At 44.7% G+C, this 17,637-nt stretch overlaps 2 protein-coding genes across 5 annotated transcripts; one reads left to right on the forward strand and one right to left on the reverse strand.

Annotated features, from left to right (window-relative positions):
* The first annotated feature begins 1,208 nt into the window (after positions 1-1,208).
* On the forward strand, positions 1,209-9,229 carry LOC120818237 (zinc finger protein ubi-d4). Of its 4 annotated transcripts, none has more exons than XM_040175156.2 (11): positions 1,209-1,316; positions 2,722-2,882; positions 2,967-3,074; positions 3,258-3,454; positions 4,031-4,123; positions 4,215-4,299; positions 4,732-4,866; positions 6,399-6,530; positions 6,672-6,784; positions 7,254-7,335; positions 7,573-9,229. In XM_040175156.2, the coding sequence occupies exons 1-11, from the start codon at positions 1,285-1,287 to the stop codon at positions 7,656-7,658; spliced, it is 1,224 nt and encodes a 407-aa protein (XP_040031090.1). In that variant the 5' UTR covers positions 1,209-1,284; the 3' UTR covers positions 7,659-9,229. The 4 variants fall into 4 exon arrangements, with proteins under 4 accessions (XP_040031090.1, XP_040031091.1, XP_077958120.1 ...); XM_040175157.2 differs by having other exon boundaries at positions 3,261-3,454; XM_078101994.1 differs by having other exon boundaries at positions 1,252-1,422; positions 3,261-3,454.
* A 736-nt stretch (positions 9,230-9,965) lies between these two features.
* Positions 9,966-17,635, reverse strand: LOC120818232 (sodium/potassium/calcium exchanger 3). The gene is given in 19 exon segments (XM_078102002.1): positions 9,966-10,674; positions 10,863-10,932; positions 11,143-11,255; positions 11,409-11,523; positions 11,613-11,779; positions 12,065-12,115; positions 12,118-12,249; positions 12,252-12,303; positions 13,040-13,128; positions 13,307-13,443; positions 13,567-13,620; positions 13,704-13,729; positions 13,919-13,993; positions 14,111-14,214; positions 14,536-14,620; positions 15,165-15,239; positions 15,331-15,407; positions 16,963-17,049; positions 17,256-17,635. Coding segments are annotated over 19 exon segments (1,728 nt in total). The 5' UTR covers positions 17,365-17,635; the 3' UTR covers positions 9,966-10,564.
* Positions 17,636-17,637: the final 2 nt, after the last annotated feature.

Consider the following 17,637-nt stretch of genomic DNA (forward strand, 5'->3'; position numbering starts at 1 on the left):
CTCTGATCTACAAAATCCAAGGGTGTCATATTACTTTGCAGTACCTCTTCCCCATAAAACCATAGAAGTACATCGCAAATCAATTATTGGCCATTCATGAATCTGAGACATGTTAAGGATGTCCTTAAGCTATCAATTTATGGACAAAAAAAAAACTTTTATGCAGGAAAGAATGTCAGATAAATCAAAGCAAACCAGACTGCTGCCTAAAGCCTACTATGAATTCACCAGTTTCAAGGTAAATTCTGCATTAAATAGTTTACACCAAGCTATTTGGACCGTCTAATGAATCAAAATCAGCTTTATAGGCCTAGTATTTTTGCACTTACAACAAGTTTGACTCTACTTTCTTGCAACTCTCATAAGATAAGATAATCATTTTATCAGTCGCACAGTGGGGACATTAAGCATAGATTAAAGTGCAAACAATAGCCATGGTACAAATAAAACAAGATCAAATGCAAATAAGCAGTAACAAAAACAGGAATCTCCAATAACTTAAATGAAATGTATTTACCGCCAGAATGACTACTATACTTATTATGAGGAAGGAGCTGTGATAGGAGTTGTTGCCCAAGTGTTTTTGTTTCCCACCCATGGGGCAGTTAAAATTGAATGAAGCCCAATCAGTCAACTGCAAGGGCGTTGTAAGCCCAAGGCGACAGTGGTGTGGAAGACAGTCAGCAAAGGCTCATGATCATGTTTGGGGAAAATACATGCCACGTGTCTCCAGCTCCACAGCTGAAGGATTTGGTTTCCATTCAAATAATGCAATTAAATAACAACAACATATGTATTGTCATTTTGGACTTACAACTCCAAGTATTTAAATGATCAAACACCATTGAAAAACAATGAATGGGTTCTTTGGTGAGGCTTCCTGTGCAATTGCCCACTTTAGCAGATGGTAATCCAGTCTTGACGATGGTATTGAAAATGTTGAATTACATTGCTTGGTTTATGGACACGAAGCAATCATAGGTCCAAATGCACATTCAGAACAACCTTTTTCCCCCAAAAATGGCTGGTGGTGAAAGAAGTTAAGAGGGTTATTGATAGAGGAGTCGTTTAACAAGGTGAAAGCCCTTGGGGGATGTTGTGTCAAATGTCGTCTGATCAAAATAAGTATGTTATTGAGTGATGGTAAGTTAAGGGGCCTGCTGAATTGATCTAACAGGAACATGTTTAAAGTGCACTTCATGTTTTTCACCGCAGGAGGCGGTGACGGTGGTCAACGTCCATGCGCATGCGCAGTGGCACTTCACACAACCGCAATAAGCAAACATGGCGGCGGCCGTCGACAGTGTTGTGAAAGTGTAAGTTTACCTTTATTTCTTGTAGGAATTAAACGCGCAGCCAGGCGGCGTTAAACGAATATCTAATCAGCCATCATGTTACCACGAGATGCTGAAGACTGTAACGGTATATACCGCGTCCTTAACCTTCAGCACAGTATATGTCCCGAGAGAATATCGTTACCCACTGAGCTAATGTTAGCCTGTTAGCTGTGGGCAAATATAAATGAGGCGAACCCATTGTGGAGCCTTGTTTTAGTCACCGTGTCGCTCCGATATAGCCACGGGGGGAGGGAGGGAGTCTCTCATTAAGCTGGTATTGCACACGATGTGTCCAAACTGTTGCTAGCCAACCGCCTGCAGTTGCATACGAGGATTAATTCACCAGTAACCTGTCATGTTGGCGGGTGCTTTGTTGTGACGAAAGGCTCGCTAACAATCCACCTTTTGTTCCCACGTCCCTCCGTCGTTACTGGTGTCGTTGTGCGGCGTGTTGACACCGGGACTCAACGCTAATTGGTGTGTGTGTGTGTGTGTGTAGACGTAGAGGTAACTGTTGGAACGGACAAATGGGTTCGAGGGTGAAGAGAACGAACGCTGCATCTGTGCGGAACGGCGCTCGCTCACCATGGTGATCGTTCCCTGGAGTTACGTTACAACAAAAATGGCTGCCCCCTTTTTTTTTTTAATTGGGAAAATTGTACACGTTCGAAATATTAAAGAAATAACGGCACGGCGTGCAAACAAAGTAACAGTCGATTGTCTCTATTGAAATGACCTGCCGTTTATACCCGACTGGTGAGGATGTACTTGATTGGCTCAACAGACGTTTATCTTTTAAAGATAGCCCGTACTTATCCCTTATTATGTGAGTTTACATCACATAATAAACCCAGGGATCATCTGCTGCAGTTCTACAAAAGCCAATGTGTATTCACATATTCAAAGTATGGGAAACTGTGACCCATAGCCATAGTTTTATTCTGAGCATACGTTTAGTTGTAAATGAGTATAGTGTCGGCCCAGCTGATTTGATCTTATTGGAGCCATATTCGTACCGTTGAATGTTGTATTGTATGTTTGCAGACTTGTACATTAAGTAAACTAAGATTTCTGTTTATTTACCCTCAGGGCAAACAAGAGATTATTCATCTTCATATAAAAAAAGACAACCTTGACTTTGATGCATTTTGAGAGCTCCAGAAAAAGACAATAAGTGACTAGTAATTTGTCAACTACTATTCACTTGGTCTCAATGAACTATAGTCCTTAAAAGTAAGGGAACTTAAATGCATGGGTGCAGGAAACGGTGTTTGTTTAACACAGTTTTATTAAGCTTGATTTGCAACATATCTATCAAAGATTATTTATCTCTTCTTCTTATCCGTTTTATTTGACTCATCTGGGTTCAATTTCCTCATTTCAGACTGGGAGAGCAGTATTACAGAGATGCTATGGAGCAGTGTCATAGTTACAACGCTCGTCTGTGCGCCGAGCGCAGCATCCTGATGCCTTTCCTGGATTCTCAGACTGGTGTCGCCCAGTCCAACTGTTACATCTGGATGGAGAAGAGACACCGGAGTGCAGGTATACAATGAGTGCGGAATTGTATTTCAACATCACACCACACACTCCGTTTGCTTCTATATGTGCCGTTGCGTGTCTCACCAGGTGTAGCTCCGGGGCAGCTGTACACTTACCCCGCCCGCCGCTGGAGAAAGAAACGGCGTTCTCATCCACCGGAGGACCCTCGCTTGGCCTTCCCCCCTCTCAAAGCAGGTATGACTTTTGGTGCAACATCTTGTCTCCCAGAACCAAAACAGGGCCCTTGGGTTCATTCATTCCTTCTAGAAAAGCTTTTAAATATATTTAGTAAATTCTGTGTCCATGACATGTCAATGGATGTTTTATTGTTTTGCTCGGCGTGTGTGTGTGTGTGTGTGTGTGTGTGTGTGTGTATAGCAGATTTGGAGCTGGGTCTGAAGCGTGAGGCTTTGGGGCCGGTGGATGGCAGCAGTCTGGAGGCCCTTCTGAAGGGGGAGCCCCTCGACAGGAGAAGCGGCGTGTCGGACCTTCGAGGGCCAGAGGACGATTCAGCAGCTGTGGAGCCTCCCGCCACCTCGGCCACCACTCATTCGTCCTCTGGCCGCGTCCGCAAGGTGCAGCTCAAAGCCGGCTAAGCACTCCTGTTTTTGGCCAATGCGACTTCTTTTCAGTACAAGTTATGGATAAAATAAACTTTCAGTCACTCTTCACTTTTTATTTAAAGATGCAGGTCTTTCTTCTATGGAGTTTCTAGAGAACACAACAAAGAGCAGGGTAAATTTAAGCTTAGTTTATGCTTCTGCGTTTTCAGAGCGACACAGACGCAAGACCTCCTTGCGTGTCCCTTGCGTGCCTTTTCACACCTCCTTGCGTCCTTGCGTACGTCCATTTTTCCCGCAGCGCACAAGGCTGCGATTGGTCTGCTAACTACGTCCTTTACTGAGTCTCACATTTCAGTTTCCACCTATTGTTCTGGCGGTGAATTGCTCTGGAATTGGAATTGGAATACTATTGTCTGGTGTTGGATTAGTCGGGTAATCGTAATGTTTTTGTTTTACTTGCAGACATGGACACAATAGTGGACAAAACGTTGATGCAAGTTTTTAACTAGCATCAAAATGACGGTAGTAAAGTATGAAACGGTTCCTGAATTCAGGAGGCGAGATCTAATCCAGACCTTCTCACTGCAGAGAGTCCTGGACCACGACGACTACTTAGATGATCTGGATGATGACGACTTTGAGGATGAGACCCCAAAAAGGCGAGGCAAGAGCAAGTCTAAGGTCAGTGCCTCATCCTTTCCTGCAGTCAGTTCCCCATGGGATTGATGCTTCAGTAGTGCACAACGTGTCAACTGTTAAATGGCTTCTATAGGGCCGCAGTGACAAGAACGGCAAGAAAAAGCAGGAGGCTGCGGCTGCAGCGCTGGAGGAGAGGGACAAACCGTACGCCTGCGACAGTGAGTAGAAGATTCCTTTTGCAAAGTGCATCATGCATGTCAGCAAGAAAAGGCTTTTGCTTTTCCCCCGAGAAACAAAAAACTACGTCTTCTGTCGCGCATGAACCCGGAACTCAAGTTTGTCGGCATAGAAATTTGAAAAAGTCCAAATACGTCTTTTACTTCTTTTCTGAAATGCCGCTCTGTGTGTTTTCTGTAACTTTCTATCGCTTCAGCTAAATACTAACCATTTTTTCTATAAACAAAAAAATAATATAAAAATAAAGCCAGTTGTTGGAATTAGCCGCCATCACTTTAACACTTTTCTGTGTGTGTGTGTGTGTGTGTGTGTGTGTGTGTGTGTGTGTGTGTGTGTGTGTGTGTGTGTGTGTGTGTGTGTGTGTGTGTGTGTGTGTGTGTGTGTGTGTGTGTGTGTGTGTGTGTGTGTGTCAGTCTGTGGGAAGCGCTACAAGAACCGCCCTGGCCTGAGCTACCACTATACACACTCTCACCTGGCCGAGGAGGAGGGCGAGGACCGCGAGGAGATCGAGGCACCACCCACTCCTCGCCAGCCTGAGGAGCAGAAGAGTGAGTCACTCTGTAATCGCAAGAGAGAGCGAAGGGAGTGTTTTTTGTCACAATTGTCAATTGCCCCTGTCTTCCCCTTTGGTCAAGGGTCACAATTATGCGATTTTCAGATAGTTAGTCTGAATACAATCGTAAATGCGCACATTGCTCCCTGTCTTCCCCAGTAAAAAGTTGGATGCTGATGAACCGGAAATACTGTACAATTACTCCTATAATTTTATACACATTTTTCAAATAACCAGATAAAAAGACAAGTTATCATCATTAGAAGCCCAATCAAATAACCGAAATTTGGATTTTTCTAAGAAGAGAGAGAAAAAATAATTAAAAAAAATCCCAAAGTACCAAATACCCGTCTTTGTAACCTGTTATCACCCGTTATAATTCAGAAAACCCCGTTTGAAAATCAGAATATCAACTTCTTACCCGATTCGTGTGAAAATCTTCCTCATCGGATCGTGTTGAAGCCAATCAGGTCTCTTTTGGTCGCCGGTCCCCTCTCTCTGAGTGTGATGAGGTATAGGGCAGAATCACGTTTTGGTGGATCCTGAAGGGGCCACTTCCCGGACGTCCCCGGAGTCCCGACGGAGCTTCAAACGATCCCACTTCTGACACCAAATTGTGGTGGAAGATTTTGCACAGACAATCGTTAAGTAAGAAACAAAGGCTCTGAGTCAAGTATGTCTTTTCTCCGTTTATTTCCTTGCAAGGGAAAAAGGGTCACAACAGCTACGTGGTCAGTAGACTGTCAAGAACCTCCTTTTTCCCCCAACACATCGAGGCAGTTCTTATACCCAAGTTTAGATATCGGTGGCGTCAACAAAAACCTTTGACCATCTTGTTGAGTATCTACAGCCAGGGTACTGGGAACATCTTATCCATGTGAGACACGTCAGTTCTTTGACCGTGTCCTTGCTCTCCCAACATGCTAAAACAAAGGTGGTCATAGACATAACAAACACTTTGTTCAATCTCTACAGCTATGACGCTGGAAACATCTAATCCAAGTGGGAGACATCAGTTCTTATGTCAGGGCCTTTGTGATCCAACCACTTGCAACTAATAATCTGGTTATACAAATGAAGCATTTAAAAGGGTTACATATCATTTTCCCATTACACATACCACGTAGCATGAGTGTGTTTGTAAAAGGGAAGTCTCTCTCGCTCTCGCTCGCTCGTTGTTTTGTCTTTTTCCCCCACCATTTGAATTGAGATGAGACTCAGTGTTTCTGACTGAAACAGACCTACACTGTTGAGAGTGCCGTTTTTATCCAAATCATTTATATTTTATTCCCCCCCCCAACATATCCATCACATTGCTGTTTTCTTTGTACAACATCGTGTTGTTAGAGAAATGTGTTTGCAAATCAATTCAACAAGTGTGTTTGGTCATTTGTGTGGATCATGGGTCATCAGCTAGTTCCTGAGATGAAAAGGTGGAGTTTCAAAGTTTACATTTCCTTTGTCCTTGATTACTCTACTTCAGTTCCGAAGTCCACTCAACGCTTTCCTCACTCATTCTCTTGTCAGCTACTAAGAAGGGTCCCAACGGACTGGCAATGCCCAACGATTACTGCGACTTCTGTCTGGGAGACTCCACTTTAAACCAGAAGACCGGCCAATCAGAAGGGCTGGTGTCCTGCTCGGACTGTGGACGCTCAGGTATGACCGTGGCGTAGCCATTTGAATCGCTAAGCGACCCGTAACTAAGTAGTTACATAGTTACGGTTGCTGTGCCTCTCGAGGTTTCTGCTCTTGCATCTCCCTGGACTACATTTCTCCCGTGTGTTCTCCTTCCGGCAGGCCACCCGACATGCTTGCAGTTCACACCAGTGATGATGGCTGCAGTGAAGACGTACCGCTGGCAGTGCATAGAGTGCAAGTGCTGCAATGTTTGCGGCACCTCAGAGAATGATGTAAGCTCCCCCTTTTTTTTTAAATAGACACCCGCGACAACATTTCTCCCATGTCCCCTCCTTCCTGCAGCTCATGTATGCGCCAATATCTGAAAAAATGCACCATTTTTTAATGCAGCTTTTCTATATGTTCCCTTGTTTTCTGACTGGGTTGTCGAACTTCACTGATGTAAAATACTGTTAAATGGCTCGCCGGGTATTTCTTTAACATATTATTTAGTTTGTTAGCTGCGAGCAGCTCATGTCGTATCATCAAGTAAGAAGTTTTTCACCTGTTTTTATTTTCCACCTTTCATCCAAAATATGGGTCCCGAAATTCGGAGTCAAATGCTTTTACTCTCAAATAATTTGATTGTCAAATGTGAAGCAAAGCCGGCAACAGGGCGTTAGTGAGACAGGCTGGATCCTGTCTCACTTTCTCTGCTCCCTGACTAGTCGGTAGACTGAACACGATGTTGTGTTTTTGTAGGACCAACTGCTGTTCTGCGATGACTGTGACCGGGGCTACCACATGTACTGTCTAAGTCCCCCCATGACCGAACCGCCTGAAGGTAAGCTAATGCCGCCGAAGTTAACAGACTGAGGACGTGTGGTTGAAGGCCGGTACGGTGAGGCGCCGCATATCTACGCATGTCTATCAAAGGTCAAATGTATTTTTTGTCCTCTCGTCTTTTGATCATTTAATTTGACAGTTATTTTGTTATCAGTTAAGCATCCCTGTTAGAAGATATTTATTAAAGTCTCTACTGAGACTTGATAAACCCTCACTGTGTTTATATTTTGTACAGGGAGCTGGAGCTGCCACCTGTGCCTTCTTCTGCTGAAGGACAAAGCCTCCATATACCAGCAGAACCAGAGCTCCACCCCCGAGTGACATCATATCAACAAGTCCTGCCCCCCCCCCCCCCCCCCCCCCCCCCCCCCCCGAGCACCAGGCTCGGTCCAGATTTAGCCGAGTCAGATCGCGGATCAGCGTTAGAAGTCTTAATGTCAGTAGGGCGATCAACGCAGGAATCAAACTATCACTACCAACCTGGCTGCTTCCCATCAAACACGTACACATTGTGAGTATACACAGTATAGACACACACTCTTCTGGACTGTTACACACACTAGATACAGAGAGCATGCAGTAACCATGGTAACCAGTCTCCATGGGAGCAAACAGGTTAGCCTCACAGCTAATTATCTCCACGCACACTCAGACACAGTGTGGACGGGCGAGACAACACTCATTTTTTTCTTCTTCTGCCAAATTATCTATTTTTACTCCCTGATTGTGGGAGAAAGAAAAAAATCACCACTTATACGGTCAAGGAATATTATTATTACTACTATTGTTATTGTTCTGGTTACTAGTGGACTTTTGTAGTGACATTTGTCTGTGTACTTTTGTCTGATCCATCGGAGCATCAATCGTTTATCGCGGTGTCCCCGAAGGGACCGGTTGGTGCCAAGGTCCTCCATCATAAGAAATACACACAACAAATACCAATGGAGTTTATCAAAACCGTGCCGACCATCTTCATCTTGGGACAATAGTACTTTTTTTTTTTTTTTAAGTCTTAATGTTTTTTCCTAAACAAAGAAACTTTGACTTTGACTCGTTAAGCTGTTAGCACAAAATCTTTGGCCTTGCTTCTTTTAGAGTTCAACCAACACCAACTTTTCCTCTTTTTGTGAGTTACTTTCACCGAAACACTTTTACTACAAAGCATAATAATGTTTGACTTGGACTCACAGAAACATTTAGTGAAGCACCCTCTTCAATATCATTTCTCCATCAGACAGCTCACATTCTCCTATTTTGAAAAACGTGGCTTTTAATGAGTCCAATAGTTGTTTTTTGTTGAGGAAACTGACCAATACGTGGAACTGGTAATCATAAAGATGCATCCTTTTCTCACTAACTTTTGAGAAACTGTTTTGCAGTGACATCACCCATCACAAGTCGCCATCTGCTGTTAAACTGATGACAGGATCATTTGTAGATTTTAGCTGCTTTTATCATTTGTCACACTGAGGCGGATTTGCATGCAGATTGCACCTGTACGACTGCACACACACACACACACACACACACACACACACACCACAAAGGTTTTGGGTTTGTTTTGTGCTTTTTTTTACATTTTATATTACCTGATATTCCATTGGTATTGGGAGTTTTTTCTAGTAGAATTTTGTAAAGTCTATGGCATAGCAAACACTTCAATATAGCTCCTAATGCATTCTATGTACTGTATTGACTTTTTCTATTTTTGTTATGACTGTGACATGTTTGAATTTATTTGATTATTCTGATATGTCAAACCTCCATTATGAGTATTTGTAAAATGATGTACTTTGTTGTACTATTTTTATTTTTTACATTTATTTGGTATCAAAGCCGATTTAGCCTGACTGAAATAAAATCACTTTTAAATAAATGCTCATTGTGACAAAGTGTGTCCAAACCTTTTGACTGGTACTGTACATTTTCAGCCGTCGGCACTGCGGATCACTTTGTGTTAAAGTATTGTGTTGCTTCTATGTTGGAGGCTGTTTATACATCCACACTTTACATCCACCAACTAATTGAGTGTCTTGTCTGTTCACATGGGGAAATGTGGCAAATGGTGGTGTGATTCCCACCTGTAAAATGAGAACGTAGATGATTGAAGACCTGCAAAAAATATATATACGGGTGCGTCTTTGGAATAACATCTTGAGGTTTAAAAACTTACATTAGATGTTATATTATGTGTGTGTGTTCTTTTTCCCGGCTTCAGCACTTGGACAGCTCCCTGCAGCTGGCCAGTTGAAAGCTCTGGGACTTTCCACAGTAATGAATAATTTCATAGTATAACCTGTCGAAATCTTATTTCATTTGAAAGAGAATGGTCATAGCATATGTAGAAAAGTCAGTTTGTCAAAAGAATTGTGTAGTATGTCCAAAAAAGAACAATATAGTATCTCGAAGAAATAGTATAGGAATTTAGGAAAAAAAATGGTAAAGTATCTCTCAAAAAGCCCTTGTTTCATAAATCAATAAATCATATTTGTAGTGTTTTGAAAAACGGGATAAAAACTCCTTGCCTGGTCAGCAAAACAAGAAAGTAAATGTGCAAGTGAGACTAAAAACACGCTTTGTTTGACGTCTGCACTTTTTGTAATTTACATAAAAGAAAAAAACTTCACAGAACAGAAATTACATTTTATTTCACTCATCTCTCTCTTCAAACACAGACACTCAAAAGCACGTTGCCTTTGTTCCATCACGTAAATGAGCACCTCTGTGCTGAGAAGCTTTGAGGGGGGGGGGGGGGGGGGGGGGGGGGGGGGGGGGGGGGGGTGGGGGGCGCAAGACAACAGTGGCTTAGTGCAATTATGTGGAGCGTGATGACCAGCCATGCTTTACTGCTCACAACTACAGACACAGGGGCGTGATGGAGACTCTGCAGTGAACTTTACATAAAATAACTGCACTGAGAAGCGGCTACATAAATCTATGTGTGTAATCATCGGGTCGTTGAGGTTACTCGTTATAAAACGACGAGAAGTAAACGTACACACTTTGGGGTTCCTCATACCATATTGGTTTCAGAATACAGTACTCACATACTATATAAATTTGTTGCGAGACGTAGTGCATTACCAGTCTGAACAAACAAAATCTGGGCTTGAGGTACTCTGTACAAAACTGTGTAAAATACTTGCTTATCACAGGTAAACAGAGTCGCTTTCAGGCCGGCGGTGTCAAAGTAGAACCGCTGGAACATACGCGGCCTTCACGGAGCACTACAGCCTCTCGAAGCCCACGGAGCAGAGGAGGAAGATGGCGTAGAACAGGATGAGACACAGCCCCAGCCGGCGGTCCAACCGCCAGGAGTTCAGGTGACACACATAACCTAAAAGAAGGAATCGCCGGAAAGAGAGAGAGCTTTATCACCTTTGCACTAAATATAATGAGTTTGATAACAGATTTTAAAAAAATAAAAACAGGCAACAGATGTTGCTGTTGATGTTAAAATCTGAGGATAGTAACAGGATCTACGTGAATTGAACAACAATGATGATAAAGGATGAAGAGTGTAACTCACGGTGAGTATGACCGAGGCCAACAGAAGAATCACGGAGTACACCAGGCCTTTGCTGTTGATTGTCACCTAAAAACCCAGATCACCAAAGCTTTAAAATGTTGGTGAATTCCATTGATGAAATCTGTGTCTGTTCAAGTTGTTGTCCTGCACTTGAGTACTTTTAAGCTTTCCTTAACAGAAGTATTTTTAGAGGGCATTTTGTACATAAAAGAGTGGATAACCCGCCGCGTATTGCTGTTATTAAGACCACGAGACTCCTCGGCGTGTTTGTGCTACCACTGATCCGTAGCTGACGATGAGAGTCCTCAGTGCCCAGGGGAATCCCAGGCCCAGCAGCACGTCGAAGATATTACTGCCGATGGAATTGGACACGGCCATGTCGCCCATCCCTGCAACGTTCGACACACACACACACACACACACACACACACACAAAGAAATCATGTAAGCGCGAAGGCATCTAAACAACCTACAAAGTCATACTAGATTGTGCAAAAAGCGAGGCGGTACGGATGCTCCGTGCTGAGATAGTTTAAACACACCTTGTCGGGCCACAATGAGGCTGCCATGCAGTCGGGGGACACTGGTGCCGGCTGCCAGGAACGTGATGCCCATGATGACTTCTGGGATTCCAAGTGTGTAGCTGATTATGGTCACCTGGACAGACACAAGCCGGCGTGGTGTGTGTGTGTGTGTGTGTGTTTAACGTGTGGGTGTGAGCAGGCAAGTATTGCGGCGTTTCTTACCATCCAGACCATGAGGTAAGAGTAGATGGCGATCCACAGCGTGGAGGACAGGAAGGTGAGCAGGTACCAGCGCTCCCACCGCGGCCGGGCGCAGTTGGGGATGGTGAAGTGAAGCAGCACACTCAAGGGCCAAGAGAGCAGCCACTTGAGACGCATACACCAACCACCTGAGGAAATAAGGAATTACAGATTCATCCAAACTACGTTATGTATCGTGGCACGACTTGATAATATAAGTATCAACCCCTTTAATTAATTAGCTCCATAAGCAATGACTCCATCTGCAACCCTGGGAGAACGTCGGAACATTGAAAAAAAAAAGAAGGAAACTGTCCGGTTGTCATGGCAAAGGGACCAAAGAAATGTCAGTGAGAGCCGCAGAGATTTTGCAGATTGTTTAGATATCTGCAGCATGCAGGGCGAGGCAGCGCGTCGGATTTAATTCCACTCACCTGGAAGGACGAAGGGTTCGTAAGGACTGTCCTCCTCCTCTCCTTCCTCCGCTCTTGCTCCTCTTCCTCTTTAGGCGGCGCTCCCCCACCGCTCTCCCCCCCTGTCTCTTTGTCTCCCTCCTTCTCTTCCTCGGGCGGCTGCCCGTCCCCCTCTGACGCCGTGCCGTTAGCCCCCACCCCGCCCTCCCGGATGCCACCCCTTCCTCCGGGCCACCCCGGGTCAGAATCAGCCTCTGCCTCTGCGGGTGGGGAGGGAGCAGGCGGTCACAACAAAGAAAGACGGAAATTTAAAAAAAATTAAAAAGGGAAATGAAAAATAAATGAGTCCGACTGTATCAGCAGGAGGTGAGCAGGTGAGCAGTGATCTCGGGGCATGAGGGGGGGGGGGGGCAGCAAGGGGAGTCACACACTGGAAAGGGCAACGACACATGCAGGTGAGAGTGATTGTGTTTGTGGCAATATAACATAAAAGAAAAATCAATCTCCTCATCGTACACAAGCCTGTGAATAGTATGTTGGAATTGATGAATCACTATCAAATTGAACACATCCAAATAACTGTACACATAATGACCATAAACAACTCCACCACTAAGATGAACTTTCCTTTAGTACAAATGAGTTCTCACAGTGGCAGATTGTGGCTTGTGAACAAACCCTCTTTGTTTTCTTCCAGTCCGTCAGTGTAACATTTCCCACTCATTGCAAACTGAATGGATGCTACTAACTCTCAAACACACACTCCTCAATGTAAAGGTCCCTAAAACAGTTCCTTGGTGGTTCCAACTTGTGATATACGTTCAGTAAAGAAACACAAACTGAGGAGTGGATTCACAACCCACTCCAGGTCCAGTGTCATGCTGTCATTTTAACACTAGCAGAGTACCTCGATGATGACCATGTGCAGGCGGGTGAGGGGTGGCTGGGTGGGGGGGGTTTAGGGGGATGCAGGGTGATGGGAAGGCGGAGGCTTGCCTCTGAGAAGGACAGCTGGTGGGGATGCAGTTTCAGCATGTCATCCACCGTTGCCGCCCCCGAGTCCTGACCAGCCACCACACAGGAATCTGGAGGAAGTGTGTGTGCGTGTGTGTGTGTGTGTGTGTGTGTGTGTGGGAACAAAGAGAACAGTGAGATCTATTTTTGTTTGGAAATCCACAGGGCGACAGAAGTGGGTTTGACTGTTGGGCCCTAAATGTGTCACTGGGTCTGTTGAATCCCGCGTGCATGCAGGAGATCCGCCACCTGGCTTCAGCGGCACCATGTCGTTGTCACAGTCTCCGATGCTTCCGACGGCGGCCGTCCGTCGCAGGCTGCCCAGACACGGCTGACCGGCTCTGGTGAAGTGTCTCTCTGCCAGGCGGCACAGAGGCCCGTTGAACCTACACACACACACACACACACACACACACACACACACACACACACACACACACACACAGGTTGCGTCTTCGTGGCTTGATAGCTGCAGGATGTAAATGCAAGAAAAGTAAAGAGAGACTCACTTCATGATGGTTATGTATATTCCGTACATAGAGATCAGGATGATGGTCTCCCACCTAAAACACGCACACACACCAGAGGACATTAATATATCTGCAATATTATCTTGCAAACTGATCTCCGATCAACAGAGACTTACCACATTACTTTTTCATCATAGATCACCTGTAAAAACAATTCAAACACACTTTAGTTACATCGAAATATAGGATTGATTAACAAAATATTGGCTAATAAAGTTAGCTCATCACACACTAAGGAAATGTTCTGATTGCGGGTTTATGAATAATTATTAGGGAGTGAGTAGATAATGAGCAGGTGGTGCCTTTATGAATCCCCCTCAGGATTTCTCACCGTGATAAGCACCACTATGGAGAGGATGTAGAAGACAGCATCACGGAACAAAGGCCACCAGCTCAGTGAGATGGTCTGGAAAGAGACACACATTGAACATCTACATTAGTGGTGAGATGATCTAATCATGTCCAATGACTTTAATTGGTTGAGAAACGGCGGTATTAGTCGCCCTTTTAGCTTTGGCCCTACCTGCCCAGAGAAGATGCCACACAGGCCGATAATAACTAGGATGTTAAAGACAGCTGAGCCCACGATGGTTCCCACACCCACGTCTCCTTTTGTAATAAACACCCCTGAAAACACAGAACAGAAGAAAAGAAGCCAAAAGAAATCAGCAGCAAAAATGCTAAACAGAAATATTGCATCTTGGGTTTATAACCACAGAGGCTGGCCGGATATCTTTGATCTTATGCTACTTTCATTCTTACACATCACAACAATCAATCTGCCTTTAATAAACTGCGTGTCTATTCTATTGAAAGTAGCGGTTTCAAGGATACGGTATGTCCCCAAACACCGTGGAGGAGGACCTCCTACATCACTACCAAGTGACCCAGCAGCCATTGGGCGGGGCCATTAGAGGGAGTAATCGGTTACACGAGCGCCACACTGACCAATCAGGGAGGTGAAGAGTTCTGGGGCGGAGCTCCCGGCTGCCATGAAGGTTGCCCCGGCAACGTCCTGGCTGAGGTGAAGGTTCTGTCGGGTGGAGGACAACGGGTTCAAACAGAAACCAATGACATGCTGTATAGTTCACCAATCCTAAACGAGCGGTTAGATTAGATTCTACCAGTGAGGATTTGGTTCAGAAGCCTGATTCAGTCATTGACGCCGTCCATTCACCATCAAGACACATGAATGAGCCACATCGCTGCCCTGACTGATATGTTCCTTCAACGAGACGCACACAGCACTGACGTTTGATTTGTCCCACATGTCCCAAATGAGTTGACCCAAATTTGAAAATAGTCAATGCCCTATTTACTAATATATTCAAACATTGAACAAAGTATAAAATATAATAGATCTGGACTAATACAATGACCATTTACTTAGAGACATTAGCAAAATAACTCTCTCCTCTTTATCCTTACGACATTTAAAGGGGAGGAAAATTAACCTTTGGTAAAAATCCCTCCTCATCTGAGAAAAAAACACGGAGACGTTGAAACTAGAAAAACGATCGAACGATAACTCCTGCATGCGTATGTATGTCTTCCTTTGCTGTGTCTTTAGTTCGTACCTCTGATACTTTTTCCAGTGACGGCACAAAGTAAAACTCACACACGATGGCCAGTGCATGAAACATGTAGATCGCCTGTGAAATACAGGAGACACGTATTAATGGGGATAAATGAAGCCTCCTGTTGAATTTTGAATTTTTTCCCTCAGGCAGAGCCGATACTCACGGCGAGAACATGAAGGAGAACCGCTCCATGTCTCCTCTGCTCCGGGGTGAAGATGTCCTCGGGAAAATCACTGATAGCTGGAGAAGAGACGGACAGACATAAAGCAGTTATGGAGAAAATGAGGAAAGATCCCGAACAAGAGCTGAAATGGTGAAATAAATGAATCGCCTGGTTGATCACAGAGGAATCAGTTGGTAAGAATTATCTCAAGCAATTAAGGGACATTTTAATAGCAAAAAGTTCCAGCCTCTCAAATCAGAAGGTGTGTTGCTAATCTGTCCCTCCAGTGGCTCCCTGTGCTTTTAGGGAGGGTTTTAAAATGTCCTGTGTGTTTGTATGGTTTTTACATCCTATCAATAGCATTGTCCTTTTATGTTTCCTAACACACCGCACGCAAAAGAGGGAGCGGGGTTAGCGAGGAAAAAACAGTTAATCAGGGTTATAAAACGTATAGCAGTTAATAGTGAAATATATTCAACAGATTAGTTAATAATGAAAATATTTGTAGTTTGCTACTCGTCTGTGATTGAGAGAACGACGGTCGGCTTGTTACCCCTAGCAACAAGGCCCAAGACAATTTGAGGTGACTGCACCAGTTCAGTTACATTATTATCAAGGTTTTTCCTGTGATTCAAATCCTTTACTCATCGTTTCTGCACCAACGTATTTCTGTTGTAGTTCCCGGTGATTCCTATTGAGTCAACCTTCTGATCAGACAATGCATCGTATCTCCCTCTTTCCAACCGTTAAGAGGCGCTTTGCATGACTGCACTTTTGAAGAAACTCAAAGAATTACGGCGCCGTACAAAAATAAAAGGCTTTTGTTGTGAAGCAGCTGAAAATAATAATAACATGGAATGTACCCCCAAGTGACTCACGTTTATTTGTGAGTCAGGATTTATAAAATCTCTGCTGCAAATAAAAGCAGCAAACATGTCAGTGAGACGAGGGACTGAGACCCTGCACACGCAAATGCATCACGTGTGGTGATGTAGACACAGATATCGAACAGGACAACCCGTCACATGCGTCACATCTTTATCACCAGGAAAAGATGCTTCTCTTGAAAATAGGGTTATTGCAATAAGAAGAGAATGTCTTTTGGGGCTTAAAGTTAATCTGCACTGTATTTCCCACAGGCGTTTTTTCTATCTCGATATATTCATCATCTGTTATTGGCGAAACAAATCTCTTCATCTGTCGGATCGTCAGATGCTGCCACGGTTTCATTTCGAAACAAGCGAAGGGATGCGAGCGATGAGGGAACTGCTGATGAGAAGCCGCTAATCAGCAGGTCATCATAACGGGGCAGGCGCTTTGAACAGCTCCACATGCACACGCCATCCAAACACAAGCTCAGCATTCAGTTTCCTAGCAACCGGGTCTCCTCAAAGGCCTAACTGTGTTTAAACATCGAGATGTGGAAAGTTGATGGAGGAGGTGGAGCGGAGAGGTATAAAGGAGGGGGCACGGAGGAGCAATACACATTCATTACGGTACGGATATCAAACCCAGACATAAATGTCGGGAGGCCCCGAGTCCAATTCAGACTGCATGTGTTCTATTACGGTAAAGATAAAAAAAATATTAATTCACACATACAATATTTATACACATCTTAAAATGTCTCACCAGATCTAGAAATACGGTCAGTCTTGTTGTCTTTGAGCTCTCTCTTGGACAGGGAGATGTCCTGATTCACAGCGGACACATGGGAATCTAAAAACAAAAACACAATAGGCATTAACATATGAACACATACCTACGAAATATGAACCACTGTACTGGATGATGGAAAATACAGCAGGTTTGCCCAATTTAAATGTGTTCATCGTTTTGCCGAAATACTCCATGGCTGTAATTAAGTAAGAGCGGGACGCGGAGGAAAAGACGGAATCGGTCCGCGCAAACATCTGCTGAAGCACCTGTAACGTCCGCGAGGCTGAAGAACCCGGTGACCGCGAGCAGCGCGACGCCGCACACGCAGAACCGGGGCAGCAGGCGCGTCTGCCTCGGTCTCCTCGGCGCCTTCATCCCGCTCACAACATGTCGCCCCGCGTCTTCCTCGGCGGATCACGGGCGGCCTCTCCGCTGCCGGTTCTGTTCCTCCGTCGCGCTGCAGTTTTAGCCTCGGCGCTCCGAACCGCGGCTCGCGAGCGCAGAACGAGCGAAGGGGTTCGGCCTCACGTCGGGGGCTCGGAACGAGGCACACGCGCGCGCGCGGCTCTTGATCCACGTCATCTCCTTCCCTTCTGCTCTACATACGGACCATCACGTTGTGGTCTTCCGTTGTGGTGGGGGGGGCTT

Source organism: Gasterosteus aculeatus, chromosome 4 (genome assembly GCF_964276395.1).
Source record: "Gasterosteus aculeatus chromosome 4, fGasAcu3.hap1.1, whole genome shotgun sequence".
Classification (NCBI taxonomy): domain Eukaryota; kingdom Metazoa; phylum Chordata; class Actinopteri; order Perciformes; family Gasterosteidae; genus Gasterosteus; species Gasterosteus aculeatus.

Bases quoted from the DNA above. Each gene is read 5' to 3' on its own strand.
- LOC120818237 (XM_040175156.2), top strand. From the start codon at position 1,285: ATGGCGGCGGCCGTCGACAGTGTTGTGAAAGT. The intron at 3,075-3,257 runs GTATGACTTTTG...GTGTGTGTATAG, and splicing joins CTTCCCCCCTCTCAAAGCAG to CAGATTTGGAGCTGGGTCTG. The intron at 6,531-6,671 runs GTATGACCGTGG...TCCTTCCGGCAG, and splicing joins CTCGGACTGTGGACGCTCAG to GCCACCCGACATGCTTGCAG.